The sequence below is a fragment of the Prionailurus bengalensis genome, chromosome B1 (assembly GCF_016509475.1).
Source record: "Prionailurus bengalensis isolate Pbe53 chromosome B1, Fcat_Pben_1.1_paternal_pri, whole genome shotgun sequence".
Lineage (NCBI taxonomy): Eukaryota > Metazoa > Chordata > Mammalia > Carnivora > Felidae > Prionailurus > Prionailurus bengalensis.
In genome coordinates, this window is record NC_057344.1 from 173,546,923 (window position 1) to 173,570,410 (window position 23,488).

A 23,488-nucleotide genomic window follows, 5' to 3' on the forward strand; every position below is an offset into this window, starting at 1 on the left:
GAAAAAACAGAACAGACAACTGGACATAAATACTAATGTAAAAAAAACATGCACACATGTCTTCATAGAAGTATGGAGGGCGTATACAGCACTGCGTTAACAGGTGTTATGTATGGTGATGGGCTCAAAGGTAAATTTTTCATTATACTTTTCTACACTCTCTAAATTTTCTCAGTGAATATGTATTATTTTTATATTCAGATGAAAACTAAATAGTATTAAAAATCATGGAGGGGCGCCTGGGTGGCTCAGTAGGTTAAGCGGCCGACTTCGGCTCAGGTCATGATTTCACGGTCCGTGAGTTCGAGCCCCGCGTTGGGCTCTGTGCTGACAGCTCAGAGCCTAGAGCCTGTTTCAGATTCTGTGTCTCCTTCTCTCTGACCCTCCCCCGTTCATGCTCTGTCTCTGTCTCAAAAATAAATAAACGTTAAAAATTTTAAAAAAAAATCATGGAATTGTATAAAATCCACGATCTTAGAATTAATATAAGCTCTGGTTGAACAAAAATGTCTTTTTTTTTTTTTTTTTTTTTTTGGCCAGGTAATACATTTATCTGCTTCCAAATCAAAACAAGGTAAAACAAGGTACACGGAGAAAGATATGCTCCCTTCTATCGCCTGATTGGGATGGTACCAGGCCCCCCCTGTCCCATGTCTTGTTCCCTTTAGGAAATTACTTTTGCTAGCTAGACTTCTGAGTATATTTCTCATTTTACTTGCAATGAATATTTATTCATTCTTATTTTTTTCCCTTTTGTACACAAAAGGCAGCATATTGTACAATTATTCTATGTTGCTTTTTTTCACTTAACAACGTAGAGATCTAGAAAATCACACTCATCCAATGGAGGGGTGCCCATAAAAAAATCCTTCAGGTGATAAACTCACTTGGCAGATTATGTCCCAAGTCACTGTAAGGCCTCACCTTCACGAGGATATAACTGTGCAGAATCATGAGGTTGGTGGCCATCTCAGAGGGAATTTTGATCTTCTGGGATTTAAGTTCTGCATACATACTGAAGAGAACGTCGTGTGCATTCCGATAGTTTCCTTGGAAAAAGGCGGCAAGATGGCATTATTGCAAAGGATGAAATCTGAGGACTTTCTGTGGGCCCTCATTTTATTTTATTTTTTAAAGTTTTTATTCAAATTCCAGTGAGTTCATACACAGGGTAATATTAGCATCAGGTGAAAATACAGTGATTCAGCACTTCCATACATCACCCGGTGCTCATCACAATGTGGGCCCTCATTTTACAAGTAGATTTTGTTATTAGCAATATCTTTATAATTTCTTACATAAAGTAGCTTAGTTTTTCCTGTGGTAATTGATGGTACTAATACCCAACCAGTCCCTCAGGGAGCAAATGGTGTCATCCTAGACCCCTCCCTCTTCCTCAGGGCTCCACCTGCCCCCAAAGCAGATGGCGATCAAGTTCCGAGTCACCTTCTAGGTCTCCCAAATCCAGCCTGGTCCCAGGCCTGCTGTATTGCCTCTCGCCATCTCTCTGCAGCCATGTCCTATTGGGTGTTCCTCTGTGCTGCTTCTGCCTCCATTCTGAGAAGTCTGAGTGATCTTGTCAAAGCTCAAGGTCACACCCCAACATGAAACCCTCCAAAGGCCTTAGGGATCACATGCAAACTCCTGAGCCAAGGTCCTGAGCCCTTCAGGATCTGCCTCCTCCTACCTTCCTAACCTTACCTCTGCCCTCCCCTCCTGCCTCCCCCCACCACCACAATAGGTGCCCAGGAGTCCCTTGCTCCTCTGAGTCTGTCCTCCTTTGCTGCTGCTGCTCTCCCTGCATATGCCTTTCTCCTTCATCTTCTGCCATCTCAGCCTTTCAAAACTCAGCTGAAACTTCTGTTGCCTTCTCTCCTCTCCATCTTCCAACTCCCTACAACACCCCCAACCCTCAGGTGAGGTGGATCCCTCTCCTGGTGCCCTTTTAGTGGATTTCTGTTCTATTCTGGCACTTATCACCCTTTATAACAACTCTCTCCCACCAAATCAGGACTCCCTGAGGGCGGGACTGTGGCACAGTCCTCTGAATCGTGTATCTCGCAGTGGGTGCTAGATCAACGTAAACTGAGTAAAGCAGTGACTCATTTCATTTTGTATTTGCCAAAATTGTGTTCCATATTTCTGAACATCTAGAAACTAGCAGCTTGCAGAAACTAGTGAATATACGAGACTAATTCTCTGACTTAGTCAATAAACATTTAGAGAGCATGTAAGGGAAGAGAAGCCTTATGGAGGCTCTATAAATGGTCCCTGCGTACTATTAAGAACTAGGTCAATAATAACATCACACCATCTTCCACTTTCCAATCTCTTTCATATTGTTAAAGTCAAATACGTGGCATGGAAAGAAGGTGTGGTGAAGTGTACGAGAGGGGCACTGGGCTGGACCGGGGAGAGGGCACTGTCCCGGAGACAAGAGCTGCGAGGCCGTGAGAAGAGGAAATAGCACTACCGAGAGAAGGCATTAGTGGAGTTACCTAGATCCCCCTGTGCTGGTCAATTATTGTACTTCTCTGAAACCCAGAAATGGTCATTCTCCTCATCTTCTGGGTTCAAAGCAAACCTAGATTAGAAAAGGGCTACTTTTTCCGGGGCATTTCGAAAAGAGTTTGGAGCTTGATTCTACTACTTGACTACGAGACAAACGTGAATGTCAGGGACGTACCTGCAGACTGCTCTTCTCTCGCAATGATGATGGCAGTCCGGGCAGCTTCTCGGTACTGTTTCAGGGCCATGTACAAGCGGAACAGGTACTTGGCATCCTGACATACAAACCATTAGAGAAACATCACTCTTCATTAGCCAGGGGGACAAACACCTAAAATTTTTCATTTCAGTCGGAATCCACTTTTGATATTGTTTAAAAAAGTCCACTGAATAAAGAAATTATTTTTTTATCAAGAATGTATTCATAGTTTAATATGTGCCAGGTAATAGTCTAAGTACTTGAGAAATATTAATGTGTTTAAATCCTCATGCTCTTCCTGGGAAGAAGGCATGGTTATACACTAATTGCACTGATGAGAAACACACACAACAGGACCTCTCCAGAGTCTGGATTTGAGCCACAGTGATCAGGCTTCAGAGTCTGTGTTCCTAATGCTACTCCACAGAGTTATCTCCTGTGTGCGATAGCAAAATGTATTCTTATATCAACTTTGCAAAAACTTAAAAGTTTTTACACCTATATAAATTTCTCTGGCCCATAAGAACGCTGGCCTTTGATTATTTTCTGTTCCCATTCTCTTCACCTATAGACAATTTTATATACCTGACACTGTTTTCCTGATTACTAGAATAAGTGGACATGAGGTGAGGTGGTTTGGAACAGTTTAAGGGCCTGTGCCCTTTGGTAGGTTAACTTAGCTTCCCTGGGTCTCCCGTTTCTGTCTATGGACTCAGGGATCAGGACTGCTACCATCCTCTCCAGCTATGACATTCTGGCACCTCTCCAAATCAGTAACTTGACTTCCTTCACAAGAAGATCACCTCAGACATCAAAACAAAAGGGAAGAACAAGCTCGGGGGTGTTCTCAAAGGGGACTGTCCCCATCAGGACTGTGAGAAGACCAATGTCTGAATGAACTCCCAAGAGTCACATACTTAGAAAATATGTTCTTAATGATTTATTTCTACTTTATATTTATAGTGAGTTACTTTTACGCTAAATATGATTGTTATTAACACAATTTTGAAATATGAACAAAGTATACTGATTTTTAGGGATTAATGCTCATAGTTCTAATAATAGTTTTCAAAGTTCCCAGAATAAATAAAACTCTTTAACATTTGAGGAAAGTTGTGGGTGGTGTGAATTGTTATCTAGAGGATTGTGGCTATTTCACAGGGGACAATGCCAATTTCAAAGGGTGAATATACCCAATATCCTCTAAAATGCAGGGACTGTCTAGAAGATTATATTCAGAGAGAAAACTTTACAAGTCCATGATGCAGAACCCATAATAGGTAAAAACAGGGCAGAAGAAAGTCAAATGGTAACTAAAATACTTAGAACCCAAGAGAAGACAACATTTCTAGTACCTTGGGCATGCCATCACTCTCTCCCATAAGGTGGTCTATCAGCTGACTGGTCAGCAGTTCATCTTTGGCCTGACCAACCTGTTTAGGAAGAGAAAGAAACAGTAAATTCAGCATCTTAAAACTAGAAAGGAAGGGGAGGAGGGGCAGAAAACCTTGTGCTAAGGAAATAGAATTAAAGAATCGTAAAAATGGCTATAGTCAAGTCCTGACATGATATAAATTCAGGGTCTTTCTTCATTTATTTGTAGAGGCTCCATTAATAAAAGTCTATCCTTAAAAGCTACAGCTTTTCTCAGTTGCTGTATCAAAAGACCGTCCCCCCCCCCCCCCCCACACACACAGAATATACTTTTTGGATGTTTCAGTAAAAACTTTCTCAAGGTGAACATGGCACATAGAGAATAAGGTCTTGGGTGCAGGAACTAGGCCTTCTGCAAGCACACAGTACCAAGCACTGCGTCTCCACTGCTCCCCAAGGAAACACATCGAGTCCCACTGATGTGTGGTGTTGATCAGGAAAAATTACGTACGGTATCGGAGGATGGAAATGTGTTTTAGTAGGGATAATTACTGACGAGGAGGCTTAAGAGTCTTGTGTCTGTAAAAAAGGGGTGAGCCAAGAATGCAACTGGAGCTCCACCAAAGGGAACGAACACTGAAGAGGGCGGTGCTGTGCTTGTATTAATGATACAGTGCAAAGAGCCACCAGAAAAAGAAGGAAACCGTTACGAGGGACAGAGCAACATGTGGCCTAGCTTGCTATGCTTGAGGGAAAAAGATAAAAGTTTGGAAGTTCCTTGTGCAGAAGAGACTGTGGTGAACGTGTGGGGTGGAGAGGGCCTTGGCGCTGCAGAATTTCTACACACTTCACTCACTGTGGTAGTCATCAGTGCAAGAAAGCTAAGCCTTTACAAATCTGTTGCCTCTGCTTTTGCCACTGCTGTAAGGAAGCGATGCTGTAAGGAAGAGAAATCCTGTACAGCTCATCATCTCGATGGCTCTTGTGGATGATTTTGGGTGAATGAGCCAGTACGGAGACATGGTAAAGCAAGGGCTCTGGGGTCAGCCTGCCTGAGGTCAAAAGATCACCTGGTTACTCTTGGGACCCCAATGAGGATAAAAAAAATACCTAACTCACCATATTGTCTTAAGGATTAAATAAGTTAATACCCATAAAGGGCTTGGACTGATGTTAAGCAGTGCTATCTGATGTTGCTGGACATAGCAAATAAAAATACAGGATGCCTAGTTAAATATGAGTTTCAGAGGGTTGAACACACCCAAAATGTTAGGATGGAAAAGGGAGCCAGTAAGGAATAGATGTGGCCGTCAAGAATTAAAAGAAGGGGGGGGTGCCTGGGTGGCTCAGTCGGTTAAGTGTCCGAATTTGGCTAAGGTCATGATCTCACGGTTTGTGAGTTTGAGCCCTGCACTGAGCTCTGTGCTGACAGCTCAGAGCCTGGATGGAGCCCAGTTCAGATTCTGTGTCTCCCTCTCTTTCTCTCTGCCCCTCCCTTGCTTGCACTCTCTCTCTCAAAAATAAAGAAAACATTGAAAAATTTTTTTTTAAAAATTAAAAGAAGGATGAAGACAGAATGCTGAGGAACACTTACATACTGGAGTAGAGTCGTCGGTGAAGGAGGCTGAGAAGGGACCATTTGAGAAGTAATGGGAGAAGCAGTGTTCTAAGGGAGTCATAAGAAAGATGTAGTAATGATAGTGTAAAATGCTCCCATAACATGGAGTGAAGACAGAGAAGAGACTTTTATATTTAGCAGTGGGGACCTTTTAGAGAAGGTTTACAGAGTGGCGAAGGCAGAAGCTGACTGCAAAGAGGAAGGAAGGCCCCCAGCACAGTTAAAAGATCCTGTGAAGACCCATCTTTCTCATCCATATCATGGGTTCATTCAGGTAATGATTCTCAAGTAGGGCTGTACTATACACACACCAACACACACACACACACACGCACCAAGAATGCACTTCAGGACCTTAAGGGGTAGAGGATGGGGTAGGGTGGGGGTTGGTAAATTGTGAACATTTTCAAGATATTCTCAATTATGGAGTCAGCAAGTAAGAGTGCACAGATTATAAGAAATTCCAATGTGTGGGGGGGTGTCTCAAGGTGGAAAGGAAAGAAAGGAATGGAGGGTTGAAAGGAAACTTATATCATCCATATAGTGTGTTCACTAAGTTGGGAACCAACATGTGTTCAACTAAGCGAATATTTATTGAGTGGCCATAATGTGCTAAACACTCTGAAGAAATGGGTCCTTGACCTTGAGGAGCTATTAATCTGAAGGGAGATAACTGTAGTGGTAGGTGATGTTCAAAGTACTTAGAGAAGAGTCTAAGGATGGTGAAATTTCATCCAGAGGACAGTTCACAAAAGGCTTGTGTGTGAAGTGGGTCTTGCATGTTGTGTGGGAGTATGAAAGGCAGAGGTGTAGGAGGGTGGGTGGCCTTGGTGTAGGGGACCACAAGAATGAAGGAACACAGGAAGGGGAGCCCTGAATTACTCGGGTAGAAGTGGCCAGGTTAGTGTAGCATAGGCTACTGACATAGAGGAGTGTAACAGGCAATTTGGTTGGAAAGAAGACTTAGTCATAGTTCTGTTACTTTCTATTTGGGTGGCTTTAGGTTAGTCATATCATCCTACGGGACCTCTTATTTCCTCACCAATAAAATGAAGAGGTTAGACAAGATCACCTGCAGGGGTACCTAAGCTTCTGTGGTTCATGAAGAATAGATTGGGAACAAATTATGAGGCAACTGGGAGGCAATGCAGCTAGAGAATAAAAGGATTTAAAACTGGACTTCAGGAAAATTCTCTGGTAGTGAAGTGCAGAATGCACTTGTCTGAATGAAGTTATCCTAGTAATGGATAATAAACACAAATATGTTGGTTTTATAGGCCACATGTCCCTGAACTTAGTAAAATTTATTATAATGAAATATATAGCACAACACCTAGAAGTAGCTATGGGAGGATTAAAGAATACTCATAAAAGGAGAAAAATTTGATAGCTGCAAGGGACATCTATACTTTTGTCTGATACCAATTCCTTTAACTTTTCTGAGAAATGCTCCTACTTTCATTTCAACCATGGTATACCATTGACACTTCCATGTCTCAGAGGACCCTATTCCCCATGACAATAGAGGTGTAATGTCTAGGGGTTGGAATTTAACCTAATTTGCCCAAGCAGATTATTCCATCCTTGTGGCCACCAGTTGTTTAATCTTGTAATGGACACCTGAACTAACCAATTCAGAGCCCTTCTGGACTTATGCATTTGGGGCCAGAATTCCAGTCCATCTTTAGCAGGAAGGGTGGGAAATGTATTCTTGAGAGTTGCTGGCAGCGTTGAGTCTGGCTTTCTGGAGGAAATACGCCTTAGAAAATGTGGATATGCAGAGAAAATCAGAGAATGAAACTATTTTCATAATGAAATAAAACGGCCTTTTGTGGATGGCCAGAGAATAATTTTCATACTTTACTAATTTCACTGCAGCTTCAAATTCAGGTACTTTTAGAAAATACTAATTTTTATGCCATAATAAAAAATTCCAATACTTTTACTGAAAAGGCTTAGAAATAGAATATTGCTAGCACCCAAATTATGGTCTCTAAAACAATTTCTCACTGAAAGGAACTAGACCTTCTTAGAGAAATGACTGATTCCAGGTCTGGGGCAAGAAATGGAATTTGGCCACAGCAATTAGGCAAGAAAAAGAAATAAAAGGCATCTAAATTGGAAAGGAAGAAGTTAAATTGTCACTATTTGGAGATGATATGTTACTATATATAGAAAACCCCAAGGAATCCACCAAAAAACTATTAGAACTGATAACTACATATTGTAAGATACAAAATCAATATGCAAAAAATTGTTGCATTTCTGTACACTAATAGTGAAACATCAGAAAGAGAAATTAAGAAAACAATCCCATTTACAATTGCATCAAAAAGAATAAAATACCTAGCAGTAAATTTAACCAAGGAGGTGAAAGACTTGTGTACCGAAAACCATAAGACACTGATGAAAGACACTGAAGATGACACAGATAAACGGAAAGGTACTCTGTGCTCATGAATTAGAAGAATACTCTTAAAATGTCTCTATTACCCAAAGCACTATACAGACTCAAAGTAATACCTGTCAAAATTTCAATGGCATACTTCATAAAACTAGAACAAATAACTGTAAAATTTGTATGACGCTAGAAAAGATCCTGAATAGCCAAAGCATTGTTGAGATAGAAGAACAAAGCTGCCTGCAGGTCTCATGCTCTCTGATTTCAAATTATACTACAGTAATCAAAACAGTATGGTATTGGTACAAAGACAGACACACAGGTTAATGGAACACAGTAGACAGCCCAGAAGTAAATCCACATATATAGGAACAATTTATCTATGACAAAAGCAAAAACAATGAAGACAGGAGAGTCTTTAGTAAGTGGTATTGGAAAAACTGGAAAGCCACATTGAAAAGAATGGAACTAGACCACTTTTTAACTCCATACACAAAAAATTAAAATGTATTAAAGACTTGAATATCAGACCTGAAGCCATAAAACTCTAGAAGAAAACATAGGAGGTAAGCTCCTTGACTTTGGTCTTAGTGATGTCTTTATGGATCTGACTCCAAAGGCAAGGCAAACAAAAACAAAAGTAAACAAATGGAATTACATCAAACTAAAAAGTTGCACAGCAAAGGAAACTGACATCAAAACAAAAAGGCAACCTACTGAAATGAGAGAAGATATGTGGAAACTATATACCCAATAAGGGGTTAATATCCAAAATATATTTAAAAAAATCTTCATATGGGGGCGCCTGGTGACTCAGCTGTTTGAGCACCTGATTTCGGCTCAGGTCATGATCTCACAGTTCATGGGTTTGAGCCCCGTATCAGGTACTGCACTGTGCAGACAGCTCAGAGCCTGGAGCCTGCTTTGGATTCGGTGTCTCCCTCTCTCTGCCCTTCCCCTGCTCACACATGCTCTCTCTCTGTCTCAAATATAAATAAACATTTTTTTAAAAAGTTTAAAAATCCTCATACAAGTCAACAACAAAACTAACCTGATTAAAAAATGGGCAGAGGATCTGAAAAGACATTTCTCCAAAGAAGGCATACAAATAGCCAACAGGCATTTGAAAAGATGCTGAACATCACTCATTAGTAGGAAAATGCAAACTAAAACCACAATAAGATATCACATAACACCTGTAAGAATGGCTATTATCAACAAGACAAGATAACAAATGTTGGAGAAGATGTGGAGAAAAGGGATCCCTTGTACACTGTTGGTAGGATTTAAAATTGATACAGTCCCTATGGAAAACAGTATGCAGATTCCTCAAAAAGTTAAGAATAGAACTACCATATGCCCTAGTCATTCCACTTCTTGGTATTTATCCAAAGAATATAAAAACACTAACACCCCAAGATATATATGTGCCTTTATGTTCATTGCAGCATTTACAAGAGCCAAGATATGAAAACAAGTGTCCATTCATAGTATGAATGAATAAAGATGTGGAACACACACACACACACACACACACATGCACACACACAATGGAATACTACTCAGCCTTAAAAAAATAATGAAATCTTGCCAAATGTGACAACATGGATGGACCTTGAGGGTATTATGCTAAGTGAAATAAGTCAAAGACAGATGCTGTCTAATTTCATTCATATGTAGAATCTAAAACAAAATAAAAGCAAAACCAACTCACACAGAGAACAGACTAGTGTTTACCAGAGGGAAAGGAGGCTGGGGGATAAGTGAAGCGGTGAAGGGAGTCAACTATATGGTGATGGATGGTAACTAGGTTTATGATGGTGATCACCTTGTAGTATATACGGATTTTGAATTATAAAGCTGTACAACTGAAACTTATATAAAAAAAAAGAAAAAAAAAGAAACTTATAAAAAAAAAAGAAAAAAAAAGAAACTTATAAAAAAAAAAGAAATGGAGTCAATAATATCATGTACCTGAGGGCAAGGAATCTATCAAAGATTAATAGGATTGTGTCAAAATGCAATAATAGTTAATGTAAAGACACATTTGGGCATAAAAAACATCAACTGGATGTAATGGATTGAAATCAAATATACTAAAAATCTATGAGTTCATAATGATAGTAAAAACAAAAGCATCTCTAGAAGTCACCTTTGGAGGATGGCAGGAAACCAACTCATTATTTTTTTTCTTTTTCAAGATAGAGAGAGCACAAATTGGGGGTAAGGGTAGAGAGAGAATATTAAGCAGGCTCCATGCCCAGTGTGGAGCCTGATGCGGGGGCCCAATCTGACGACCCTGAGATCATGATGTACACCAAAATTAAGAGTCAGATGCTCAACCAACTGAGCCACCCAGGTTCCCTGCAACTCATTAGTCTTAAAACTAGTAAGCAGAGGGGAAAAAAATCAAGTATTTACCCTATTTTTCCTTTATCTCACAGTAACAAAATAGTTGGTATGGAATAGAAGGAATGACAAATATTGCCATTTTGCAACCGCTAATAAAATAATGGATCCAGGTAATAAACATTAATGGGTGCTGAAATCATTAGGTGAAAAGGTTGATGGGAAATGTCATAATGGAGGGATAAGGCTGACCATTCTAATATCTAATAATCAATCTTAACACCATAAAAACAGATGACCAAAATGATGGGCTGTTATGGACTGAATATTTATGTTCCCCCAAAATTCATATGTTGAAGCCCTACATATTTGTATTTGAATACAAATGTGGTGATATTTGAATATGGGCCTTTGGGAGTAATTAGGGTTAGATGAGGTCATGAGGGTAGGGGCCTTATTATGGGATCAGTGGTGTTACAACAAAAGGAAGGGAGAGAGATCTCTCCTCACCTGAATGCACCCCATAAAGGCCATGTGAGGATACAGCAAGAAGATAGCCATCTACATGCCCAGAGGAGAGCTCTCACTGGAAACAAATTGGCTGGCCCCTTGATCTTAGCCTTCTCAGCCTCCAGAACTGTGAGAAATCAATTTCTGTTGTTTAAGCCACTTAGTCTGTGGTATGTTGTTACGGCAGCCTGAGCTTATTAAGACATGAGCCTACTGATGTCATGAAAGAGGACGAACTTAGCACCATCTAAAAACACCAAATCTATGTCTGATTAAGTATCTAGATTTAATTGCCAGCTAGTGGGAAATACAGGAGATGGGGAAATTTGAACTAGATGTTCAACAATGACAAGAAATGATTGTTGGTGAAACTGCAATGCTCACACATTGCTGTTTGTAATGTAAAATGGTTTAGCTGCTTTGGGAAACAGTTGGACAATTCCTCAAAATGTTAAACATAGAGCTAACATATGGCCTAGAAATTCCTAGATATACACTCAAGAGAGTATATGCAATGTATATAACATTGCACACAAATGTTAACAGCATTATTCATAAAAGCTTGAAAGTAGAAACAAACCAAATGTGTATTAACTGTTGAATAAATACAGTGTGGTAGAGTCATACAACAGAATCTTTAGCCATAAAAAGGAATGAAGTATTAGTACATGCTACAGCACAGCTGAACGCTGAAAACCTTCTGAAAGAAAGATGCCAGACACAAAAGTCACATATTGTATGGATCCATTTATATGAAATGTCTAGAATAGGCAAATCCACAGTGACAAGAAGTAGATTATAATAAAGAATACATGTAATACAGTGTGGTATTGTTACAGGCAAGACAAATCAATGGAAGAGAATACAGAATCCAAAACTAGACTCACATATATTTGGTCATTTCATCTATGGCAAATGCTCTATGGTAATTCAGTGGGGGCAAAATGGTATTTTGATAAATGATGCTGGATCAACTGGATATCCATTTGGGGAAAAAAAGATTCCTAATTCCTACCTCACACCATACACAAAAGTTAATTCAGGATGGGCACAGGACTAAATAAGAACGCTAAAACAATCAAATACCTAGAAGAAAACATAAGAGAAATAGCTTAATGACCATGCGATAGGAAAAGATTTCTTAAATAGGATTAAAAAACACTAACCATAGGGGCGCCTGGGTGGCGCAGTCGGTTAGGCGTCCGACTTCAGCCAGGTCACGATCTCGCGGCCCGTGAGTTCGAGCCCCGCGTCAGGCTCTGGGCTGATGGCTCAGAGCCTGGAGCCTGTTTCCGATTCTGTGTCTCCCTCTCTCTCTGCCCCTCCCCCATTCATGCTCTGTCTCTCTCTGTCCCAAAAATAAATAAACGTTGAAAAAAAAAATTAAAAAAAAAAAAAAACACTAACCATAAAAAAAAAAGATTCATAAGTTGGACTTCATTAAAACCTAAGAATTTCTTTCCATCAAGACACTACTGAAGATGGAGCACCTGGGTGGCTCGGTCGGTTAAGCGTCCAACTCTTGATTTCAACTCAGGTCATGATCTCACAGTTTTGTGGGTCTGAGCCCCTGAGCATGGACCACATACAGCCTCTCTCTGCCTGTCCCCAGCTTGTGCTCCTTCTCTCTCAAAGTAAATAAACTTAAAAAAAAAAAAAAAGACACTACTGAAGAATAAAAAGGCAAGCCACAGTTGGAGAGATCATATATATATATATATATATATATATATATATGATGGAAAGACTTGTATCTAGAAATTATAAAAAGTCCTACAAATCAGTAAGAATAAGATGAGATGATACAATTAAAAATTAGAAAAAAGATTTAAATAGCAGAAAAGAGGATATCCAAAAGGCCAATATACGTATGAAAAGGTGCTCAATATCATTAGTCTTTAGAAAAATGAATTGAGACCATAATGAGATACCACTACACCTCTATCAGTAGTCATAATGACATAGATTGGTGTTAGTAAAGAGAGCGACTAAATTCTTTCATACTGCTGGTAGAGTGTAAATTGATACAACTATTGCCAAAATATGTGTATCTTATGACCTAACAATTCTACTCCTGGATATACACCCAATAAGGCAGAGTGTTATGTCCACCAAAAGATATGAACAACTTTGTGGCAACTTTACTCATAATATGCCTGAAGTGGAGACAACCCAAATGCCCATTAATGGAGTAATAGGTAAATAAATTGTGGTATAGTCATCGGGTGGAATACTACACAGCAATGAGTAAGAATGAACCATCACTGCATGTAGTAATACACATGCATTAATAGACTATATGTTGATTCGAAGGAACTGGACACAAAATAGTACCTATGTACAATTCCATTTATATGAAATACATAGACAGATAAAACCAATCTATAAGGACAGAAGTCAGAATTGTGGTTACCCTTGGCTGTGGTTACCCTTGGCCAGTGACTATGAGACATCATAAGAGCCTCTGGGAGCTGGAAATGTTCTATATCTTGATCTCAGTAGGGGTTACGTCAGTGCAATATATGAGAAAAAGAGTTACATACTTAGGATTTGTGCACTTTACTACATGCAAGTTATACCTAAAAGAAAACCCAAAGGTTCTTTTCTTTTATAGATAGACTTTGTACCCATAAATGAAATGACATGATGTCTGTGATTTGCCTTAAAATAACACAGGGAAAGAGGTGGGGGTACAGATAAAATAAGATTGCTCGTATGCTGACAGCTGTTGAAGTCAGATGATGGGTACAAGTCAGATGAGTTGGTTACAATATTTAGTCTACTTCTGTATGTTTGGAAATTTCTTCAAAATGTTTTTCAAAATATCAGCATTCTCAAAAGTCTTATTACAGAGCTCACTTACAGTTTCAATCGCCATTTCTATCGCTGCATTCTCTTCTGGGCTCGGACATTTCAGGAAATGTTTCAGTGCCTGAAATGAGAAATGTATAGCAATTAAAAACTTTCAGACTGCTTTCACATTGGGAAAAACAAAGTTTTCACACAAAGTAATTACAGTTTATGAAAGTGTCCACCTCTCAACCAGGGGCTTGCACAGTCTGGGTCTTAATATATACACCTAAAAGGCTGAGGGACACCTGGATGGCTCAGTCAGTTAAGTGCTGGATGCTTGATTTCGGCTCAGGTCACAATCTCATGGTTCATGAGATCAAGCCCTACCTCGAGCTCTGTGCTGACAGCGTATTCTCTCTCTCTGCCCCTCCCACACTTGCTCTCCCTCTTTTTCTCCCTCTCTCAAAAATAAACTTAAAAAAACCCCAAAAAGGCTGAGTAGAATTTTAAAAATGGAAGGATCTAGTTAACCCTCTGAAGAATTTAGTTCTGACTTCTGATGAGAGTGAAAAATAAGTCCTCTTTCATTATGAAGATATAATTATTTTCATTCATTTATTTGTTCAACAAATATTTATTGCCAACCTGCTACTATGTATAGGAGACTATGGAGCATACCAGGAAGGGTATGACACAGCCCCTCTTGTTGTATTATACACAATCTAATTGGGGAGATCTGTGTAATGTGATATTTATAAGGAACCAATTATTTTAAATCATAATTGTCTACTTCCTAAACACTACACCTATGAAGAAATTTAAGGTTATAATAAAAGTTTAAGAGACAATGGGCAGTATGACCATTTGTTTTCATTGGTGCTCTAAGGAAGAAAAGTTGATTAAACAGGGGGGTGATCTGAAGGTACCATGAAGGAAAAAGGACCTGAAGATGAACAGGTCTGTGGTAGGTAGGAAAGAGGGCAGAGAGAGATCTAGAGGAGAACAGGAATGGGAAAAGGCTAGCAGGAATGTTTCTTTTTTTTTTTTTAATTTTTTAAAAATGTTTTTTTAATTTATTTTTGAGACAGAGAGAGACAGAGGATGAGTGGGGGAGGGGGAGAGATCTAGAGGGAGACACAGAATCTGAAGCAGGTTCCAGACCCTGAGCTGTCGGCACAGAGCCTGACGCGGGGCTCGAACTCATGGAGTGTGAGATCATGACCTGAGCTGAAGTCGGACGCTTAACCAACTGAGCCACCCAGGCGCCCCATGGAATGTTTCTTAATGGAAACAGCTGGATGCCAGGTTGGGAAGTGCAGGTCAATCTGTGGGAATTTTCTTAAGTGCCAGCTAAGGAATCTGGACTTTAAGTGGCCAGAAACAGTAAATAGGTAGCCAGAAGGCTGAGTTCACACACAGACACGTTTCTTTGGCAGGTGAGGTATTCTACAAATATGTGGGCCCATGTTTTAAAATTGGGAGACCTAGAATTCTATTTCTCGTGAAAAGTCCTATGATCTAGCCCACAGGGGCCCAACTCCTGAAAGGCAACAATTTTCTGGAGGTAAGTAGAAGATGTTTCCCTCAGACCAAACAGGTGGCACCCGTAAGTCCCCAGTGAACACCCAATGAACACAATGAACACACAGCTTCACTGAGTTACACCCCTTGCTTGAACGCCATAACTCCTGCTTTAGGGGCCCTGTAGCAGTGAAAGTAAGTACTGTTTGGGGAATAAAATGAAGGATGAATTATAGGAACAGAAACTAGAAAATAGGAATAATATTGTAATAATATAATAAGTGAAGTGACCCAGGTTTGGATTAAGTTGATGATAGTTAGAATGAAAAGGGACAATGTCAGAGATATTACAGGGGAAGAATGTGATTGGCTGTGGGAGAGAGAGAATGATTTAAATTTAACTTTGATATTTCAGGTCTGGGTGTCTGAAAGCATTAATAATAATTTTAAAATATTGCTGGGGCATCTGGCTGTCAGTAGAGCATATGATTCTTGATCTCGGACTCTTGAGTTTGAGCCCCACATTGGGTATAGAGATTACTTAAAAAAATAAAGAAAGAATCTTATTAGCATTCCTGTGGAGTCCAATGTATATTTTCTCAGGAAATACTAACTCGTGAATATTGGCCACACAGCAAGAAGAATTTTCCAGCCTGAAAATGTCTTTTTTCTCCTTCAAAATATAAGGCGATGCTTTGATAGTCTTCATTAGTAGTACCTTCAGAACCTACAACAGAAGTTTACGGAGTAAAATATCTGAGCAAAATTTTATTGCTAACTTAAAAATAAGATCCAAATACAGGTGATCTAAAAATAGGTGATAAAAAATTTGTAACTGTAAATATCAGTGTTATTGTCAGTGTTTGTTTTCATCACAAAACAGATCCACCATCATTCCCCCAAATACCAGCTCTGTTCTATTTTCTTTTCACCCTCAACAGGAATCAGGAGAGAAAATTACGAGCCTTGTGAGAATGTAGGCTATGGTCAGACATCACCCTTAGTGACTTTTATCATTCTTTAAGAGTCTCAATCTCATTTCCTAAAACAACAGGAACAACTATGACTACAAATCGCAATCGCATTCTGCCGAGAGTCTAAGAACAATCAGAAGTCAACCATAATACAAACGTAATCTATCCGCCTTTCTCAGCAAGGCCTGGTTTCGACAATTGTCCGCATTTGCCAGACAAGGAAGGAAAATGATATTCAAGTGGCTGATAGATGCCATTTAAAGATAATTACTCTTTTTCTTTTATTACTGTTTTTCTTTTGGTTTGAAGCTTAAATATGTTAAGCACAGTGGAAGAAGGACCTCAACTCTGCAGGAGTTCCAACTCATTGTTTACATTTACCCATGGGTATTGGAGTCCTGTTACAATACCAAAGTGTCACAACAGCCCTGGGCCTCCAGCCCAAGGCAGATAGGGAGTTTGTAATAGAAGAGGGTAAAGAAAGGTGGACAAAAGTGTGCGCGTGCGTACGTGCCTGCGTGTGTGTGTGTGTGTGTACGTGTGTGTGTGTGTGTGTGAGTGATGCAGGATAAGCCACATCCTTATGAAATGAGAAAAACTTAAATGGGTTAGTGGTATAGTGATTTGTAATGTTAAGAAATGTTATCTGTCGAATTAAAAATTAGTAACTAATACTGCTTCTATTTGTATTTCCCTTTTTTCCTGCAGCTCCTTATTTTCTACAATTATCTGAATGACTTTCTAAGATATGAGAAGATGCTTTTACCTATTTTTGTTTCCTTGAAACGGAAATAAAAATTTTCTCATAAATCCTATCATCAATTCTTACGGTCATTTTGTAAATTTTAAAAAACAAAACACAAAAAGGCAAATACTTCAGGATTCCATTTATATGACATACTATGAGTAGTCAAATTTATGTAGATTTGTAGAAAGTACCACAGTGGTTGCCAGGGGCGGTGGGGGGCGGGGAATGGGGACATACTGTGTAATGAGTACAGAGCTTTAGTTCAGGACGATTCAAAGTTCTGGGGATGGATGGTGGTGACTGACGGCTGTATGACACTGTTAACATGACTGAACTGTACATTTGAAAACGGTTAAAATGGTAAACTTGTGCTATGCATATTGGGAAAATAAAACAAAATAAAATACCACCAAAAATAATGTTATGTATGGCCCATAAAATCAAAATCTGAAAATGATTTCAGTAGTTTCTAAGAAAATTGCAAATAAGGGAAGAAAACCTAAAAGCAGGTGTTCTCAGAATATAAAATCCTCTTTTGGACTTTCTTCTGAAAAACCACGTCTTGTGTATATCACTCTTCATCAAAGTAGAATCATATAATCTTAATTTTTAACTCAATTTAAAAACTTATGAAACTATTTTTTCAAAAATTCCTCTGCATTTTTTATTACCTTCATTTTGGAACCTTGTTTTACCACTGGTTGGCAAACAGCAGAATTTGGGAAATCTGGCTTCTTTTAATAGCCACCCCAAAATCTTAATTTTTGAAAACGGCCTGATAATTCCATCTCACCTGTAAGATAGTAGGAATCTTGAAGTCTAACACATCAATATGTATGCGTCTCTGTATAAATGGTGTGTGTGCATGTGCTTGTGGGCTATACCAAGCTGATAATTAGGTCCTAAGAGTCAAGTATTTCTAGGATACAAATCTGTAAGAGAAATTAGGGAAAACAATGGTATTTACCAATAATGTCTGCATAGATTTCCATTTTGTTGTGCTGCTGAGCCAGGGTGAAAGCTTCATTATTACATTTGGACATAACAAGAAACTGGATGGCAGACCCGTAGTCACCTAACTGTAGGAAAAACCTAAAACAAAGTATTTTAATCAGCTTGGCTCATTTAAAATAAGTTTGTCATTTACAAAATGAAATCTTTTTGCAACTATGAGAAACCGTTTTAAAAAATGCATTAGGCAAACTGCAGTTTTATACTATATGCTTGTATTTGAAAAACATTCTCTCCTACACTAACCACAACAAATAGACTTTGAATTTAAACACTTAGATCTAACAAAAAAAATTATAAAGAATAAATATTCCCTTTGAATTTATTTGATCAAGGTAAGTGGGGCTTTCTTTCCAGGCAAGTTTTTGGAAGTCCAAAAATAATGCATTCAGTTACCTGGCTACCATTTTGGCTCCATCCAGAGACTGGGTCTCTCTGACAATACTGACAGCCTTTTCAGGATTGTTGAGGTGATCCAGATAGATGCGGATTACACTGTTCCATTGCTTTGCATTCTCATAAGCCACAACGGCTTCTTTGTATCTATAAGAAATACTTAGTTCAGATAAGCTTCCTTAACACTGTCACATTTGGGGGGGGAAATGTCAATAAAGGAGGCAATTTTTTTATTGATGGCGGTTGCTTATTTTTCTTGTACTTCTTTATTCTTCATTAGGATGAATACAAGGAATCATCTCCCTAAAATGTGTTCTTTTTTAGAGGTTTGATAAACTAACAGTAAAATATTAATATTGAATTGCATTTTTTCATCTGAACAATATATATAGAATTTTTTACACTTTCCTTTTTTTTTTGATTGGGAAGATTATAATAGTAATATAAGCTTATTTTAGAAAACAGAAAATAACAGAATATTTCAGTAAGAGTGATCTATAAAAATCTTTGCATGTCAACCTCTAGATGGAGCTCAAGACTTGTCTTCAGTCCGTATTAGCTTTCCAGCTCTTTCCATTTCAACAAGACATTTAGTGTGTATCTCTATTTCCTAAGGTTGCTTTTCTAAAAGTAGAGGGTACTGACCTTTAAAAGTCTTTTAATGTATTTTGCCAAATAACTTTCCAAAGGCTACGGAAATTATACAGAATGAGTCAGTCATGCATAACAAGTGCATTTTGATAGTATGGTTATTAGTTTAAAATCTCACGATAGGAGAGGTTGAAATAACATACTGTTGCTTTAATTATTATTAGTGAGGTAGAGCTTTTTCATGTTTGTATGAGATACAATTTCATAATTGTGTTTCCTCCTCTGAGACTCCTTGTCTTTGAGTTTCTTCTATCCAGTTGCAGAAGGACAGAAGATATTATTTAGGATATTAACTATCCATTGCGATATCTTGACGCTGTTTTGCAGCTTAAACTGTGCAATCATCGGTGTGGAATTCATATTTCTTCACTGTTCTTTTCCTTGGCATCTGTAAGTTATCCTTCTTAATAAAATGACCATCACTTTATTTTCATGCCATATTATATCAAAATATCACCTTTTAGTATTTAACTCTTAAATAAAAAGAGATAGTAGCCTATATTGAATACATAAAGGTTTACTTGAGGTATTTAAAATATGGGAAAAATGTAATAGTTTGGCACTTGAGGCCAGGCAAAGGGTAAAGATGTTTTCTTTCTCCACTCTGCCTTTCTTAGAAGTTGCAAAGATTGATGGTTAATTTATCAAACTTATATATTGCTTTAAACTTGCATGAATTTGAGAAACTGTACAAACCTTCCATCTGCTTCCTTAGCTTTGGCATACTGCAAGTGAATCTTTGGAGAAGAAACACGAGGCAGAAGCTCCCCAACTTTTGCCCTAGAATGTAGATTTCAGAGAGTATCAGCACTATATTCACTTCCAAAGTCACTCTCCACAATCAAGTGTTAGTTTTTAGGATTCAAAAAAGTTATCATGATCTTTGAAATCTTGGCTCCTATAGGTAAAAGCAGATGTAACTGCTTTTCCTTCTGATGCCACACCCCTGCCCTCCCCCTCCAAGGGAAAATGAAGGTTCGTTCATTAACAGTTTGGGGGCAACAGGGCTCTTTTCCCTAGTAATTTGTCTGATCAGGGATTTCCGAACCAACAGGATGTGTTGTTCTTTGGGAAACAAACTATTAATATGAACTCATCCAAGAAGAAAAAAGGAGATAGAGGGAAGACCTAGATAGGGAGAACAGGGTGTACAGATAAGGAAACAAGTGGGGAGACTTCCGGGACCCATTCATTTCCACACTTGCTCAGAACAAACTTAGCAAATGCTTACCAATTCTTACAGCGGATGTAAACAGATGCTGCTTTATCATAATAGAGACCTTTTTCATACAGTTGGGCTGCTTCTGAAAATTGCTAAAACAATATGAGATTATTAAAATACTGAATTTATTACGTATAAGTCCGCATGAATATTTAGGCATAGAAAAGGGTACCTTCATGTTCTCCAATATGGCTCCACAGTCTCTTTTAAGGACCCTGCTGGGATGCTTTAGGGCTTGGTTAACCCCTCGGCGTATGTCTCCCATTCTTATAGACATCTGGGCCACTCCAGCCAAACACACTTCATCATGTTCCTAGAATTATAAGGCAAATAACACATCAGACCCTAAGTTAAATTGATGTATTTCAGCCAAACAATTGATTTAAATCTAAAATGAGCCCAAAGGTTACTTTCACTAGTCTTTTCAGGAAAATCTTAACATTATGAAGTAACACTGAGTCCTTTTTTTTTTTTTTTATCTTCTGTTACAAAGTTATATATTTTTCTTTAGAAGTTTACACCTTTTATGCTTAACAACAAATTCTTACTACCCTTGTCATAATGCTTTGTGTATCTCTGTATGTCTTCTTGATATAAAATTTTATATAAGAAGTAATATGCTGGATACACAGCATAAATGCTATGAACAAAATTAAGGAAAAAGCCATTTATCAAATGGAAGATTTCTCTACTAGACACGATTAAACATTAAAAACTTTCTGTAAAATTGTTTAATTCATTAAAGATAACTAAAGAACTTTTCAGGGAACTAATCTATGTAATAAAATATAATGTCCTATTGTATTTTATGTAAAGCAGCATGGCTGGTGGAACATTCTGTGATCATGGAAATCTTCTATATCTGCCTGGTCCAACACAGTGGCTAATAGTCATAAATGGCTACTGGGCACTTGAAATATGGCCAGCGTGACAAAGACACTGAATTTTAAATTTTATTTAATTTTCAATCATTTAAATAGCAATGTGTGGCTAGTGGTTACTAGATTCAAATACACAGATTAAAAAAAAAAAAACTTAAGGGGCGCCTGGGTGGCTCAGTAGGTTAAGCGTCCAACTTCAGCTCAGGTCATAATCTTGTGGTTCATGAATTTGAGCCCTATGTCGGGCTCTGTGCTGATAGCTCAGAGCCTGGAGCCTGTTTCAAATTCTGTGTCTCCCTCTCTCTCTGCCCCTCCCCTGCTCATGCTTTCTTTCTGTCTCAAAAATAAATGGAACATAAAAACAATTTTTTAAAAACCTTAAAATGTATGTAGCCAAAGAAAGTATAAAAAACTCAAGAGTTATGCAAGGCAAAGGATATGATCAGGCAATTCATTAAAAAACATATAATTGGCCAATAAAAAAAACATGCTCAGCTTCACTAATAAACACACACAAAAGACCTTTGTTTTTGGCTCATAAAATTGATAGATGAGATAAAATGATTAACATTCAATGTTGTTGAAACTGTGGGGGAAAATGGACACTTTCTCAGATGACCTACAGCTATATGAATTGCTATAATTTCTGGAGAGCAACTTAGCAATATAAAAAATTAAAAGCATATATTTTATGACGTAGAAATCCCCTTATAAGAATAATATCCTTCAGAAATACTATCTTAGGTAAAGATACATGTACACTAGGTAGAATATTCATTGCAGTATTTTGATAGTAAAAAACCAAAAACAATTATGATTCAATAAGGGAGTGGATATAAAGACCATGCTATATCTAAACAACAGACTATTAGAAGCTCTTAAAAGATTAACATAGATTCGAATGTATTGACTTGAAAGACCACGAAGAAAACAGAATGCTGTTTATCCCAGAACGGATTTCAGTTAATCTTTGCTGAAAGGAAATGATTTTTTTAAAGCATTAAAACAATTTTTTTTAGTTTATTTATTTATGAATGATAGAGATAGCACAAGTCGGGGAGGGGTAGAGAGAGAGGGAGACAGAATCCGAAGGAGGCTCCAGGCTCTGAGCTGTCAGCATGGAGCCTGACGCAGGGCTTGAACTCACGAACCATGAGATCATGACCTGAGCCAAAGTCAGCTCTTAACCGACTGAGCCACCCCAGGCACCCCTGTAAAACTGAATGATATCATATTTAGTGAAAGTCCACATTACATTCATATTTGTATGCTTACAAGAGATTCTGGGTGGAAATATATAAAACTGTTAACAGTGGTTACCACTGAGGTGTGTGGATGGAGGAGAGATTGGTAGACTCTCACTTGTCATGTTATACTGTGGTGATTTTTTAAATGGACTACAGTGAAACTGTATTAACTTCTGTAATAAAAATTCTAGCTATAAAATAGGAAATAAAAAGATTTTCAATCTTTACAAGACCTCACCTAAAAACATCAATTTTTATTGCAAAATTTAGCTTCTTGAGCTAAAACCCTGGGATGGGAGAATGGGCTGGAATAGTGCATAAAGTACATGATTTCCAGGATCATCATAAAAGATACAGCGTGAGAGATGAAATGGCAGAACAGACTTTTATGGACTGGGGGTACACTGTAGAGTAGTTATTGAAATTTTTTAAGAGTAAAAGGAAAAGCCTCATGAAAATCATAGTTAGCCTGTAAGTGGGAAAGGATAAAAATTTTACTCTGAACATTAACGAGAAGCTCATGTTTAAGATACAAAGGAAAACAGATCTTTTTCAGAGTGATAAAAAATATTGTCATCTTTAGATCTGAAGTGTTTTAAAATGATTTAACTCTATCCTTGCAAAGTTGTTAATAAACTGAAAAAGAGCTCACCTACTAATAAATAAAATGCAATTTAGACCATGGCTTTTTAAATGAAACTAACAAACCTAAAGATAATTATACATATCTTTATTCAAGTTTACCTTATGATCACCCGTTATTCCTTTCTCATAATGAGCCAAAGCATTTACATAATCACCCCTGAAAAAAAATTAGAGTGAATTTTAATACATATTTAAGTATCTCATTTACATATACAAGATTTAAAAGAAATCTTTGTCACTGAGTTGCTTGGGCTCACATAAGATGGGATATACAACATATAAGCATTTTTTTTCAAGTGCAGTTCATTATTATTTTGCTGTTTTAGAAATAATTATAGGGGTGCCTGGGTGGCTCAGTCAGTTAAGTGTCCAACTTCGGCTCAGGTCATGACCTCACGGCTTGTGAGTTTGAGCCCCACATCCGTGCTGACAGCTTAGAG

The 23,488-nt window shown here is 38.1% G+C and overlaps 1 protein-coding gene across 2 annotated transcripts in view; it reads right to left on the minus strand.

The window, feature by feature from the left end:
- Window positions 1-23,488, minus strand: part of WDR19 (WD repeat domain 19) — a 113,254-nt gene that overhangs the window by 26,802 nt on the left and 62,964 nt on the right. For both annotated transcript variants that reach the window (XM_043553289.1, XM_043553287.1), the window contains exons 21-31: window positions 23,148-23,205; window positions 20,448-20,588; window positions 20,285-20,367; window positions 19,750-19,833; window positions 18,403-18,549; window positions 17,963-18,087; window positions 15,888-16,000; window positions 13,823-13,891; window positions 4,063-4,140; window positions 2,687-2,783; window positions 925-1,049 (exon numbers count right to left, since the gene is read on the minus strand). In XM_043553289.1, coding sequence (XP_043409224.1) covers window positions 925-1,049; window positions 2,687-2,783; window positions 4,063-4,140; window positions 13,823-13,891; window positions 15,888-16,000; window positions 17,963-18,087; window positions 18,403-18,549; window positions 19,750-19,833; window positions 20,285-20,367; window positions 20,448-20,588; window positions 23,148-23,205 — 1,120 coding nt within the window. The remainder of the gene's footprint in view (window positions 1-924; window positions 1,050-2,686; window positions 2,784-4,062; window positions 4,141-13,822; window positions 13,892-15,887; window positions 16,001-17,962; window positions 18,088-18,402; window positions 18,550-19,749; window positions 19,834-20,284; window positions 20,368-20,447; window positions 20,589-23,147; window positions 23,206-23,488) is intronic.